Here is a 13,890-nt window from a genome sequence, read left to right as displayed (position 1 = left end):
TTCGGACGCAGGTCCTTAGGGGCAACTTCCGGCTGAGTACGTTCCTGGGACCGGGTGCTCCACGGCATTAGGAACCAAAGTTCCGGGACGAAGGCGGCCCTTTCTATGCGCACGCGTGCTGCTGTCCGGCCCCGCCCACTCGAGCCGGGCAGGAAAAGGGAGTCAGGGCCGGATAGGCTCTTCCGGGCCACCCCCGCCAACCTGAACCGCTTCGAAATTGTGGGGTATCAGGAGGGAAGCACTGTTCAACCTGTGCGCTACTGAGCCCAGAGACCAGCATGCTTAATTTGGGAATGGATGAATCACCACCCTTCATAACCTCTGAGTGCTTGGGCTCTGGTTTAGACCTATCCTCTTCACTACCTCAAACAATATTTGCTAAGTCTTGTAGCATGCCTGTCATCACACCCAGTCCCTGGTTAGCATGATTGGTGGTGAGATCAGAGACTGAACGTCCCACTCTGTTTCCAGGACCTTAAGAATCTGCAAGTGTGGAGAGAAAACCTTGGTTTTGATTTGCCCTAGGTGATAGGTAAGGGCTGGCATTCAAGTGCTACCAGTAACCAAATGGGCAGGGCTGATGGACCCACAGGTTTAGCCAAGGGAGCTGTCCGTCCCAGCCTGGAGGGCCCAGGGAAGGTTTCTTTCTGGGAGTAAAGGATACCCTGAGACCTGAAAGATGAGCAGGAATTAAGGTAAGAGGGAGGAAGAGAAGGGTCTTATGTAGGAAGGGGGCAAGGCAAAGCCCTGGAAGGGAAGGCGGGTATCCATGGTTCTGTTTGCTTCAAGGACTTCAGTATGGTCAAGGAGTGAAGTGAAAAGTAAAGTCGCTCAGTCATGTCCAACTCTTTGTGACCCCATGGACTGAGGAGCCTACATGGAATTTTCCAGGCAAGAGTGCTGGAGTGGGTTGCTATTTCCTTCTCCAGGGAATCTTCCCAACCCAGGGATTGAACCTGGGTCTCCCGCATTGCAGGCAGACGCTTTACCATCTGAGCCACCAGGAGTAGGAAAGTTCTAACTTGGCCCTGACCAGACTGCAAGGATCAGAGAATCTCATGAATCTATGCAAAGTTCCAAATACACATGCATTTCCAAGGCAGAATTTCATGGCATTTAGAGCCTAAAAGGGATTTGTGACTCTCCCTGAACACCCTAGTGATCTGAAGTTTGAAAGGGGAGTGGCAAAAGATAAAGCTAGTGAGGTCACCAGGCCCAAGCATGTGCGCCACATAAGCTGAATTAAGTAGCTTGAGCTCCTTTATCCTGTGGAGAGCTAAAAGAGGGTGAGGGCATCAGGGTAAGGGACTGGAGGACAGCGAGATCTGTGAGGAGGCTGATGCAGTAACCCTGATATTATGGCTGAAAGTGAGAGGGTAACAGGCAGGAAGGCCAGGGGTCTCCAAATAGAGGAAATAGCCTGCAAGTGTTAGACATTATCTCTCTTAAGCGGCAGGAGGAAACAAACTAGCAATATTTTTTCCTTCTCTATACAAATTTAAAGGGAGGTTTCTCTTAAAATACTGTGTTGCCATAATGACACCCGGTTTCGCCTGAAGTTAGCTATTCTCGAGCCTAGAGATAACCAATGCCTTTTTCTTATGGAAATATTTGTCTTAAGCTATGCTAATGTACTATGCCTTTACCCCAAACTCTGTCTCCAAGTCGGTTCCGCCTCTTGGCCCAGAACCTACTTGACAAACCAGTATGGATATTGTTCCCCTAATCTATGAAAATGAAACTATTTGTATGGTGGTCTGCCCTTCTTCAAGATTCAAGTTAATCATTTTATGGCCCAGGATAAACCATTTGGTGCCAAGATTATCCCAAAATGCATCTTATGGGTGAGGGGCCTGGTGCCATTCTGAATTTTAAGACATTCCTTTCTTTCATTAACAGACTGCTAGTGACTATATAACATCCAGCTAAAGACTAGCAGGGGGGTACTCTTTCTGCCCCCTTCTGATGCCTATATCAGAAGCTTTCTCTATCTCCTTTATACTTCAATAAAACTTTATTACACAAAAGCTCTGAGCGATCAAGCCTCGTCTCTGGCCCCGGATTGAATTCTTCTCCTCCGGGGGCCAAGAATCCTGGTGTATTCGCGTGATTCAACAACCTTTCAAAAGCAGGAGGAACTTCCTATTTGCACTCCCGGGATAAGGGATCTGGAGCAAAGTGGCTGAGTTGCTGCTTGGAATAGATGGGAACTGACCACACTTAGATGTTGCCAAGGCCAGCAGAGGGCACTATTGCCCAACACATGGACCTGCAGCAGGGGGACTTACCAGCCTAGAGGGCTTGCGGCCCTCTCAGCAGGGACGCCACTCTAGGATCACTTGTAGCCCAGTTAGGCATCAACCTTGGCTCCATCTCATGTCAGATGCCTCACATTTGCCTCAAAGGTAGTCAACCTTCCTCCTGCCTTTTTTGTAGCCCATGTCCCCTTCAGAAGGCTCTGAGATAGTTCTGTGATAGAGGAGGTGGGGCTGAACTGGCTCCTCCTGTGTCCCAGCCTTGTCCCTCACAAGGGGCCAGAAGCACAGCATGCCCAGAGGGAATGAAGAAATGACTCAAGTTGCCAGAGAAGGAGGACAGGCTGTGGGGATGCAATCTTTTATCCCAGGTCATTCCCACTTAAAAAAAATGTTCCCCTTCTTCAGGAAGCCCTCACCACACCCTGCACCCATCCCACGCTCTCACAGCTGATCTTGATGCTGTCACCATTCCACGAGAGGTCTGTGTCACTTCTGGACTAGGAGCCCCTTGAGGGCAGGGTCCAAGACCACCTTGGTCATGCTGTGTCCTTAACACTGTCCAGAGTGGGTGGATAAGAACAAAGCAAAAACTGACACTTACTAGCTGGATACATTAGTTCCTGGAACCCCACTAGCCTGGATCCAGGAGCAGTCAGGAACCATCTTAAGTCTAGCACCCAGACCAGACCTAATGTAGATGGGCAGTCACACCCAGGGGTGACCCCAACAGTCCAGCCCTCGTTTCCAAACACCGGCCCTACCTTGCTCTCTGCTGAGGGACCTGTTACATCCTATTCACAAATTCTGGGAGAGAATGGGGGCTGTGGGTGGACTGAAAGGGGCAGAAACCAGAGAACCACTTTAAAAGTGAACTAGTGGATTTTAAACTGAGGGCCCCAGGTTTAAGGGGGCACACCCAGCACCAAAAATGGGGAAAGGCACACAAATCCCACCAGTCCATCCTAAAGGAGATCAGTCCTGGGTGTTCACTGGAAGGACTGATGTTGAAGCTGAAACTCCCAATACTTTGGCCACCTGATGCGAAGAGCTGACTCATTTGAAAAGACCCTGATGCTGGGAAAGATTGAGGGCCGGAGAAGGGGACAACACAGGATGAGATGGTTGGATGGCATCACCCACACAGTAGATGTGGGTTTGGGTGGACTCTGGAGTTGGTGATGGACAGGGAGGCCTGGCGTGCTGCGGCTCATGGGGTCGCAGAGAGTCAGATATGACTGAGCGACTGAACTGAACATAAATCCCACAGTAAGTATTTAATGAATGAGTAAATAATGTCCCCTTGTAAAGGCCCCCACCCCAAGTAAAGGCCAACTGCAGTAACACTTCAGTGTTGAAACCCTGCTTCCTTCCTGCTAGGAGGTGCCATGTCATTTATTGAAAACAAAACAAAAACAAAAACAAAACAGGGCAAACACATTTCTTAATAAGTGCAGTTTGTTAAAAGTTCTGTTAAAACATATGGGTCAAGGGGAAGTAAAAATAATCAGAGGATCACTGTAGGAAAAACCTTTAGGTCTGGCACTGGGAGACCTCTGGAGAGGAGCAGTGGGAGAAACTTCATGTTCTGAAGGGTAGGAGTCCCCCAACTCCCTTCTTCCCTCTCACCCGCTTAATCCCACCAGAAACTACCAAGACGCCCGGAATAAAAGGTTTCAAGTTCAATAGTCACACTCTCTCCAAATACAAAAAGCAGGTACAATTCAACTCAACACAGAAGCTTGTGTGCAAAGTTACGGGAAACTGAGACATTGTATAAAAAGTTAGGTTAAAGATGATTCTGTGGTTTTGTTTTGTGTGTGTTTTGAGGGTGTGGTTCTTCCTCTGTCACCTGAACTCAGCAAAGAAATGGTTATCCTGATGAAATATCAACAGCCGACCCACAGTAAAAACGGACAAGTTCTAAAAATTAAAAAAAAAAAAAAGCATAATTACCAAAAAAATATGTCACTGCTTCCTCCCTCTGCATTTTGCTTTTTAAAACTTGTGTTTTTTTAAGTTTTTGATTTTTTTTTTTTAAATCCTGAAAAGTAGACAGTAAAACAGCTCCTGGAAGAATTTACAACCAACTGCATGAGAGTCTGGGAAGCTGAGGGGCTAGAGCAGGGCTGGGAGGAGAGGACAGGAAGGGGCCCTCCCCTCAGCCCTGTAGCCTCACTGTACGACGAAGGCAAGGGATGGGGGTCTTTAGTCAAAAAGGAGGAAGGGAGGAAGAGGAGGGTAGGGGGGGCGAACAGAAAATAAAAGGTCATTGTTGCCTGTTTGAATCCAGAGGAAATGCCTGGCCCTGTGTGGGGGAAGAGCCCCTCAGAGGGGAGGCAGCCCTGGGAGGACCCATCCCCCAGCACCACGGGACCCGGAAGGGATGGATGAGGAGGGCTGAGGTGGGCGCTGGTGGAGGAAGCCGGCAGGGGCCTCCAGGACACATGGCTACTGTGTGCTTGTGCCCCCCTGTGTGTTCCCGGAGTAGCTCCCGTAGTCATAGTTCCCGTAGTATGGCGGCCACTGGCCCTGGTTCTGATAGTACTGGTTCCACTGCTGGGCGTACTGGGGAGAGAGAAACCAAGAACACGACATGTTCACCCAGACCCACATCTGGCTCCTCCCCGATCACCCCCCACCATGGTACAGTGACGTTAGTCAACAATAGGTCTCTTGACAGAGAAACCAGGGTACCTTGGGAGGACAAGTGAATGACCTGATGTAGCATGGGTGGGCAGTTAGAGACTGAAGCCCAGGTCTCCTGGCTTGCCAACCTACTGCCCTTTCAAGTATAGCTAGATGTGTCTTTGTTACACCACAATCAAAATACTCAAAAATAGGTACGGTGGCCTAGCACCAACCAATCAGAATGGACACTGGCCATGGTGCTGAAGCAGGGTTTGCGGCCCCTTTCCTTGCTGCGCTGGGGAGAGGAACTAGAATGGCAGCTCCTACGCTTAGCAGCCAGTGTGGCAGTGGTCACCAAATGGAATGGCTATACTAGATGGACACCAAAAGACTGCCCATCTTTTTAGGGATAAGCAGGGACATGAGTCTGGAAATACACATCCATGTGGGGCCCCATTCTACCTTCCCTGCTTCTGGGACTTACCTGTTGATACTGGTTATAGCTGGGCTGAGGGTAGGTCTGTGCCGCTGGGGGCGGTGGTGGGGTGTAAGGGGCTGGATTGTAGCCGCCATAGCTCCCATAGTTGTAGGCAGGTGGTGGCGGAGGTGGAGGTGGCGGGGCTGTGTAGCCCTGGCTGTACCCTCCCTGGTTGTAGGGAGGTGGCTGGCTGTAACTCGGCTGGAAAGTGGAAGGGAAAAGAAAACCAGGTCTCTGTGAAACAGCCAGCTCAGCTGGGATGGAGGAAGGGCCTTTGTAAGCAGTGGGCCCACAAAGGCATGTCCCCGGGGGAGGCTGTTCGAGGGCTAAGAAGGGGGTGGGTCAGCTCTGTGACCTGGCAGGACAGGGAAGGATACAGAGTTCTATCCTGGACTCTAATCCCAGGCCTGAGACTCTCGGGAGCAAGGCACACAGCATCTCTTGAAAACCTAGGTGTTTCCCCACCCCCTGCCCCTGTAAAATGAGAATTACAACACGACTACCCCTTTGGACTGCCTTGTGTATTCACTAAGCTTATGTGCACACTCCATTGAACACAATAAATGGTATTTGTTACAGGAAGACCAGCTAAGGAAAACAGCAGTGGCAATTCCTAAGTGCTCCCCATGTCCAGGTATCCTTAACTCATCTGACCCCCGTCAACTCTCTGAAGTAGGGTCCATTGGCTTTGTTTTATAGAGAAAGAAGGGGAGGCCAGGGAGGTGAAATCAACAGGGCCCAAGTCACACGGGCAAAAAGTCGTGACTTGCCTCCAGGTCCGCCTATTTCCAGAGCCTCACCTGCAAAGCTGTAACGTTATCTTTCCCTCACAGCAAACCTTGGAAGTGAGTTCTACTAACAACTCTAGGTCTTTATGAGGAAAACAAGGTTCTGAGAGGTAAAGCTGTTTGTCCAAGGTCACAAAACCAGAAGGTTGTGAGGGTGGGGCTTGAATTTGCATCTGCCCAACTCCTGTTCTAGGAAATATTCTGGTTAGACTGGGACTAGACCATACACCTGTATCCCCTGGCCGCTGCCTCCAGGCGTGGCGAGTGGAAGGTGCACAGTAAATGGGGACTGCTGGTTACAGGGCCCGTGCACACCAGAGCCGAGAACTGGCTCTCTGAGAACTTGAACTGAGCTGGAGCTGCTTAGCAGTGAAGCTCTCAGGGCAGAGGTCAAGTCCTCACCAACTTCAGGGTCTGTCTCCACATCCTAAAGACAAAGGGTCACCCCTTCTAGCCTGGGCAAGAGGTAACGACAATGCAGTGCTCTCTTGGGAATTCAGTGAGGCCAATGACAATACAGCCTAGAGAAATGCACTTGCTCGTGACAACACAGTCGGCCCCAAGGGTGACAGAACAGGCAGGTTCCCAATTTACTCTGAGTCTGGAAAGATCTGGGAATATCTAGGGTCTGTTCCAGCTGAAAGCACTGGCAACAAAGGAAGAAAGGGCAGGGCTGGAGCTAAGAGTGAGGACCCATGGCCCCACCTCCTCTCACCTGTATACACACACACGCACGTGCATGCGTTCATCCTCTCACCTGTACCACACACACGCTCCTCCTCTCACCTGTGGAGGGCTGTAGCTGCTGACAGGAGGGGTGCTGGTATTGGCGCTTGAACCGGGGATGTTGCTGTTCTTGTTGTAGCCGCTGGCCCCTGGGGGATTCCTAGCAGGGCTGTAGGTGGGTGGCGGTGGAGGCTGCTGTGGTGGCGGCTGTGGTGGCGGCGGCTGCTGTGGCGGAGGCTGTTGCTGGGGGGCCCGGTTGTAGCTGCCTCGGTTGTTGGAGTTGTTGTTGTCCCGGTTGTTGTTACCCCAGCGGTTCTGGTTGTAGCCACCACCTCCACTGCGGTTGAAACCTGCATTGGAGAAGCAAGTAAGAGGCCCCACTGTTTTGACTGGTTGAGACCCTCAGGCGTCGGGCTGTCTTGGGGACTGCTGTGGCTCCAGCATGACCATGCACAGAGCAGGTCCAGTGAACAAGTCAAGCACCCGCTCTGGCCTTCCCCAGAGCCCTGGGAGCACCCAGTCATCAAGGCCTGCTGACAAGTTTGTCCTGCCCATTGGACTGTGGGCCCGGAACCAGGGCCATCTTGGTTTCTACTGTGTCTCCAACATCCAAGTGCTTGGCCAAATGAGCCAGCCTCTCCCCGAGTCTTTGGCCCGGAACCCTTTCCCCAGCCCCCTCCTGGTGGCTTCAGAACCTTAGCTTAGGCATTAGCACTTCTGGGGGCCTTTCCTGAGCCCTGCTCCTTTGCAGGCTGAATCACTGGAGCTCACTGTACCCCTGGGGTTTCCCATTCAGCCCAGCATCCTTCTGGACTGTCACCAAAGGGTGACAATGTCTGGGTCATGGCTCTGTCCCCTAAACCATCCAACACAAGACTGAAACACAACAGGGCATGCTTATTAAAATCATGACCATACACTTCAGACATAGCATAACTTAGTGACTAAGAACTTGGGTTTTCGATCCATCACTTGATACCAACCATGGATTCACCTGGGTGAATTGAGCAAATTAATCTCTCCAAGCCTGTTTCTCCATTTGTTTTAGAAGCAAAAACAGTCCTAATATTTGCCTTGTGCCAGGTCCTGAGGTGGGACCCAGGATTGGCCCTTCTTCTCAAAAAGCTCATAGTCAGATGAGGGGTGGGAAAGACTCACAAAAATAATAGCAATGTGACACACAAATGGGCAAGGCCTTCAGGGGTAATGTTGATGGGGGGTGGGGTGGGGAGGGAAGAGATGACAATGGGAGTTTCTCTGAGGCCCCAGACTTTGATTTATCTCAGTTCTCTACCAGGGCTCAGCCAACAGCTGGTGCCAAGGAAATGTCATCTGCTGACTGAGGAAGCAGTCAACCCTGACCCCGGAACCACAGGCAGGAGAGTTCAGTGTGAGATGTCTCACCTCCTCGGTAGTTGCCTCCTCCACCGCTGCCTCCTCCTCGATTTTGGAAGCCTCCTCGGTTGCCCCCTGGGGGACCTCGGTTGTCATAGCGCTGGAAACCACCGCCACCCCCGCGGCCCCGGAAGCCACCCCCGCCTCGGTTGTCAAAGCGCTTTTCAGGTGGCGGTCCAGCCCTGCGGCCCTCCTCGTTGTACTGCCTCACCAGCTTGTCTGCTTCCTCTCGCTGCAGCTCAATGAACAGCACCTCGTCCAGGAAGTCCCCAACATCGGGCAACGTGAAGTTGGCTAGGAGGAAGGGAGGGTGCCAGAGGGAGAGGAAAGGCGGTCAGCACCTTCCAAGGGTTAGTCTCCTTCACCCCAGGACACTGGTCTGCCAGAAGGGAGGAGGAATAGGGGACCGTAGTGTGAGCAACAGAGGAGAGAGAGTCCCAAGCTCTGCCTCCCTGACAACAATCAGGGGCTAACAATGACCCTCTTCTCCTTTTTCTGAAAAGGTGACTAAACTCTACCAAACCACTGTTTGATACCCCAGGAACAAGCCAGTCAAGGAGAATCACCATCCTTGTTTATTATGGAGAAGCCTCACTGAGGCTTGCTCAGCCAGCCCACCCAGTGGGTGCCAGAGGCAGAAGACCATGCAGGTCTCCAGCATCTGTTCGCACACACCCTCTCCCACATCCTGCCTCAGCCCCACCTAATCTGAAAAGCCTGCCCCCACAGGGATATGGGCGGCTCTTTCAGTCACAGCTGTACTACACAGGCAAGGGACAAAGCAGAAGCAAAGAAAGAACAAATTCAAAAAAAGAATACTCAAGGAGCTGGGGCGGGAAAAACGGGATAAGACACTTTTCCCCTTAAGGGCCTTGCTGCGATGTCCCCCTGGGAACCGCTTCTCTCCTACCTTTCATTTCTAAGACCGCGTGATCTGGGACATCCTTCCCTTCTTCGTCAGTTCGCTTTATTGTTCGGTCTTTCAGGTCCTCATCAGTGGGACAAATTACAATAGCTTTGCGCTGGAAGCCTTCAAATGGTCTCATTTTTCGTCTCTGGGCTGACCCATAAACATTTGTCTAGGGGTAGGTATCAGAAAAGGCAAAAGGTGGCACATTACAAGTTGGTTTTTCCTCTGCAGGGTGTTATGTGGCCAGGGAGTGAGAAAAGGATACCAGTTCTCCTAAGCAGATAAACTCAGGAAACTGCTCCTTCTTCACTTCTAAGATTCTTGAATCTACCCTCAGAAAATGAAGTGACTTGGGAAAGTGGCTGCTGACAGTCAGAGGACAGGAGATTCCTAATTTCTGGGCTTTGCTTTTTAATCCTATTTGTCCTTGGTATTGTACATTACAGCTCTATTGGCCCCTATTCAAAAGTAGCATATGCTTACTGTAAAAAAAATTCAGAGTACAAGGTGTAAAGTGTAGAGTAAGAAGCCTTTCATCCACCTACTGCTGCTATTCCTACTTCCCAGAGATAACCTGTATTGAATTTCTTATGTATTTTTATAAGTATCTGTGATTCTTAAAACCAATGGAATCAAAAAACACACACTCTTCGGAAGCCTTTTTTTCACTCAACATTTATCTTTTTCTGTGCTGTTGCTCTCCCTTTTTTTGGCCATGCTGTGCAGCTTGCATGATCTTAGTTCTCCAACCAGGGATTGAACCCCTGCCCTAGGAAGCAAAAGCGCCAAGTCCTAACCACTGACTGCCAGGGAATTCCCTGGTGTTCTCCTTTATTTGTAGAACAGATGCCATAATTAACCAGCCCCTTTGACAGCTGTGTAGATCATTTTCATCAACACTGTTTCTTTTATCCCCTTAGTCCTGCTCTGAAACACCAGCTGCACCCACAGGCTTCTAAATTAGGGTGCTTGGCAAGCCAATAGCTTGAGCTGTTCGCAAGTGCAGTTTTGCTAGTAACTTTCTCTTTGCTTCTTCTAGGTGATGGTCAGGTGCGTCCTGGGCTGGTGCTGGCAGAGAGTGATACTCTAGGACACACCTGATTGAGAGCACAACAGCTTCCATTCACTGCGTACCTCCCACATGCTGGGCCCTTTGGGGCTGGGGCCCACATCTATCAAACCCCAGCGGTCCAAGGACTCAGCCTATGTACCTGAATCACTTGGACACTACTGAAAAAGACAGCAACTGGAACCCCCCTATAGGGGTCTTCCTGAATCCCCGTCTCTGGAAGTGGGGCCCAGACACACATACGGGTGTCCTTTTCACATCCTGACACACAACAGAACTGGAGTGATAAGGAATACTGCATTTAAACAACTTTCAGTGGCCCTGAAAGGTAATCAGGGGAGAAGCCACAGAGGGGAACAAATCTGTCAAGAGGCCTGCATGCACAGACAAACAGACAAAGATGCAGCCTAGCGGAGTGGAAAAAGCCCGGCATCGAGTTCCAGTGTGGCTACTACTGACCACGGCCAGTCTGTGTTGTTGCTTCATCCATGAAATGCGGGAGAAAAGCCTCTCTCCTGGACTTGGTGAAGACTGACCGGAAAAAAAGACCACAAAGCAACTGACCATGTGTGAGGGATCCCTGGAGTAGGGGCTCCGTTGTGGCCTCCAGGATGGAAGCTGCCCAGACAGAGGCCAGTGGTGCAGGGCAGAGGCTTGGCACACCCCAGATCTAAGGTGACCTGGTCAAGTCACACCACAGGGCCCTGAGTGAGTGACTTCCTCTCAGAGCCTCAGTCTATCTACTAAGTCTCAAATCCTGAAAGGGGGAAATAAGAGGAAAATCATATGATCACTACTAAGACTGAAGGAGCTCAGGAAAGTAAAGCCCTTGCGTAATCCAGGGTCTGGCTCACAGCCAACACTCAACAATGGAGGTCATGGTTGGTGTGATGGCTGATGGTTAGTGGCCATCACTGGGTGGGCTACACTGGCTCTTCTCACAACCCGGACCAGACGAAAGTCAAGCTACGGTGATTTCCCATCAGAAGGACAGGAACGGTGAGTCAGGGTAGAAATCTAGGCTCTGGGGAAGAGGCTCGAGGTTGAAATCACAGCTGTGCCCTCTATTTGTGAGGATGTAGACAAGCCACCTAATTAGTCTGAGTCTCAAATTTCTGCATCTGAAAGATGGAGATCCTATCACCCTCCCCCTGGCTCTGGTGGGAATTTGCAGATGTGGAAATGTTTGGCAGGGAAAGCAGTCTGAAATTGGGGCCAGCAGGACTTATGCTGTCCTGGGAGAGGCTTCCCAATAGGGAGCATCAAGGAAAGTTAAGTTTGAGGAGAAGATGAAACACGAGAGAGTCTATTCCAAAAACATGAGGAACAGAAGCTGGGATGTGGGTTAGCCAGAGGCCAGGGACCGCAGTGCACACCTGTTGGGAGATCTGGTCGGTGGGTGTAGCTGTTCTCTAAACCAACCTGACCCTGTGGCTCTGACACACACAGCATTTAGAGGGTCTTCCTTGTTCCCCAGGGAAAATGTCTCAACCTTCAATGGGGTGGAAGTGAAGGCATACACATGCAGTCATCTGTGCCCTGAGCCACATAAATGGTGTAAAAAGCACACTGGTTACAAAGGAAAAGTCAAGTCCTTCTCCTCGCTGCTCTTCCTAGGCTCCATTCCTAAAAGCGAATCAGGTGGCGTCTGGTCATAGGAAGATAGAATTTGACTTCCAGCTAAATAATGAAGCTTCCTCCTGGCACACAACCCAGATGGGCAGGTGCCAGGGGTGAGTGTGGCCCCAGACATTCTGTGGACAACTGATGGACAGTGGACAACTGATTCCACTGTTTGCTTGCCCATAATAAATGATCAGTGATCCTATTCTGATTCCTCTGAACCTCAAGGACGTGGATAAATGCCTCTTGGAGGTTTTCTATGAAGCAGACCCGCCCTGTCCATGTCCTGATGAGGAGACAGAGAAGAGAAGCATTGCTGTCCATAGGGGCCAGTCCCCACAGCTTGTTGATGGGAGGTACTGGGAAGAGCAGACGGGACTCCTCAACAACTGGCCTCTGTCCTGGAAAGTGGCTAGACAGCGAGGGATGGCTCCTCAGACACTTCAGAGCTGAGGTGCTGAGAACCCTTGTGGTGACAGTTTGAAGACTGTACCTCCCTCCCCTCACTCCTTGGCTTGGGGAAAGGAAGAAGAGCATCTAAGCCACACCAGCAAAAATGCAAATACTTGGCTTTCCTAGAGGGAAGGGAGTTAGCTGTTGGTGGCTGTTGCCACAGCAAACACAGTGAGGTCAGAGCCCCTGGGCTGGCCCAGCACTGCTGTGGTCACTGGGGGCTGCTGGTGGCTGTTGCTAGGAGACCAACACAACAGCTAGGTCAGCTTTTCCAGCTGTGTGGGCTCCTGCTGCCTCATTCCTGCTTCTCTCAGTCCCACCCTGCTTGAAGATGCTGACTTGAAGGAGGTCTGGGGCTGTCTGTGTTCCCTGCCTCCTGGCTACTCCCCTTCCTCTGTGATGTGGGCCAAAGGACAGGGGTTGGGTTTCTCCGAGCAGCTGCCTGGGTAGTTGTGGTGTGTGGCAGTCTGGGGCAGGAAGGAGGGGACACAGCAGGCTGCTTACAGCCTGAAATCTCTAAGAGACACTGTCTCCTGTCAACTGTCCCCCTTCCATAACTCAACAAGGTCAGGCTGGCAGCAGGAGAAACATGTGTGAATCCCACAGAAGCAAGCTTAAAGCTGTTGACTGAAGAGTTCACTCTGGGCCCGGCGTGAGGTAAACCCAGTAGAATGAACCACATGTGCAGACACAGAACTGGCGAGAGTGTCAACAATGGAATGGGCTGAGGTTCTGGGGTTGGGGAGGATAGAAGAAACACCCTCTTCTCCAATGCCTGTCCACAAGAGGCAGTTTACTCTGGGTCCCCACAGTAGCCCTGGATCTCTGTTTCAGGAAAAGGCATGGCACCTGCCCATGGGGATGCCCAGCAGGAGTACAACCACCTCGAGCTGAGGCAAGGTTAATGATGTTGTCATACCGTAGACTCTGGTCATTTGCCTGGCCTGGCTCTGGGCTGCTGGATTCCTAAGAGAACTCCTAGCCTCAGACCTCAACTCTGGGACTGGCCTGGGCCCTCACTTATGGCCCTGAGGGGCCTTCTGAGAAGCCTCCAGGAGGGCAGGTCTGCTGCCTCACTGAGGCCAGCTCCTGCTCTGCATCTGGTAGGCCAGGGACAGGCCAGGCGGTCTCCCATTCCAGAGGATTCCCACTGGCAACAGAGGACCTAAAAGAGCCACTTGAAGCAATGTGGCCTACTGCTGCTTTTTCTCCTCAGCTGTTCCACAGCTCTGACACCCACAGGATCTGAAGAGGACACTCAGGTCACCACGGAACCGAGGCAAAAGACACCCCCAACTCGAAACCTGGCCTTTCCTGGCTTCTGCAGGCACACTCCCCTCTCAAGAAGGGGCATTTCTGGGGTCAGACTAGGTAACAGGAAACCCAGAAAAGCCAAACGTGGGGAGGTCAGACCACTCAGGGAAAACCAGAGAAGGAAAAAGATAGTGCTGGGCTGAGATCCAGGGGCTGCACGGACTCTTCCTGCAGTCCCAATCCTGGCTCTGGGAACCCCATCTAACTGAGGAGTCAGCTGCACATCGACCTACCCTTCACTGCTCAGG

General features: G+C 51.3%; 1 protein-coding gene across 3 annotated transcripts in view; it reads right to left on the bottom strand.

Moving 5' to 3' along the window:
• Window positions 1-4,275: 4,275 nt before the first annotated feature.
• Window positions 4,276-13,890, bottom strand: part of HNRNPUL1 (heterogeneous nuclear ribonucleoprotein U like 1) — a 34,501-nt gene continuing 24,886 nt past the window's right edge. For all 3 annotated transcript variants that reach the window (XM_061388357.1, XM_061388356.1, XM_061388358.1), the window contains exons 11-15: window positions 9,184-9,352; window positions 8,283-8,567; window positions 6,939-7,228; window positions 5,371-5,565; window positions 4,276-4,823 (exon numbers count right to left, since the gene is read on the bottom strand). In XM_061388357.1, coding sequence (XP_061244341.1) covers window positions 4,707-4,823; window positions 5,371-5,565; window positions 6,939-7,228; window positions 8,283-8,567; window positions 9,184-9,352 — 1,056 coding nt within the window. In that variant the 3' untranslated portion in view covers window positions 4,276-4,706. The remainder of the gene's footprint in view (window positions 4,824-5,370; window positions 5,566-6,938; window positions 7,229-8,282; window positions 8,568-9,183; window positions 9,353-13,890) is intronic.

The sequence above is a fragment of the Bos javanicus genome, chromosome 18 (genome assembly GCF_032452875.1).
Source record: "Bos javanicus breed banteng chromosome 18, ARS-OSU_banteng_1.0, whole genome shotgun sequence".
Classification (NCBI taxonomy): Eukaryota; Metazoa; Chordata; class Mammalia; order Artiodactyla; family Bovidae; genus Bos; species Bos javanicus.
Note: the sequence above shows the minus strand (reverse complement) of the source record. Positions and strands in the feature narration are given on the sequence as shown.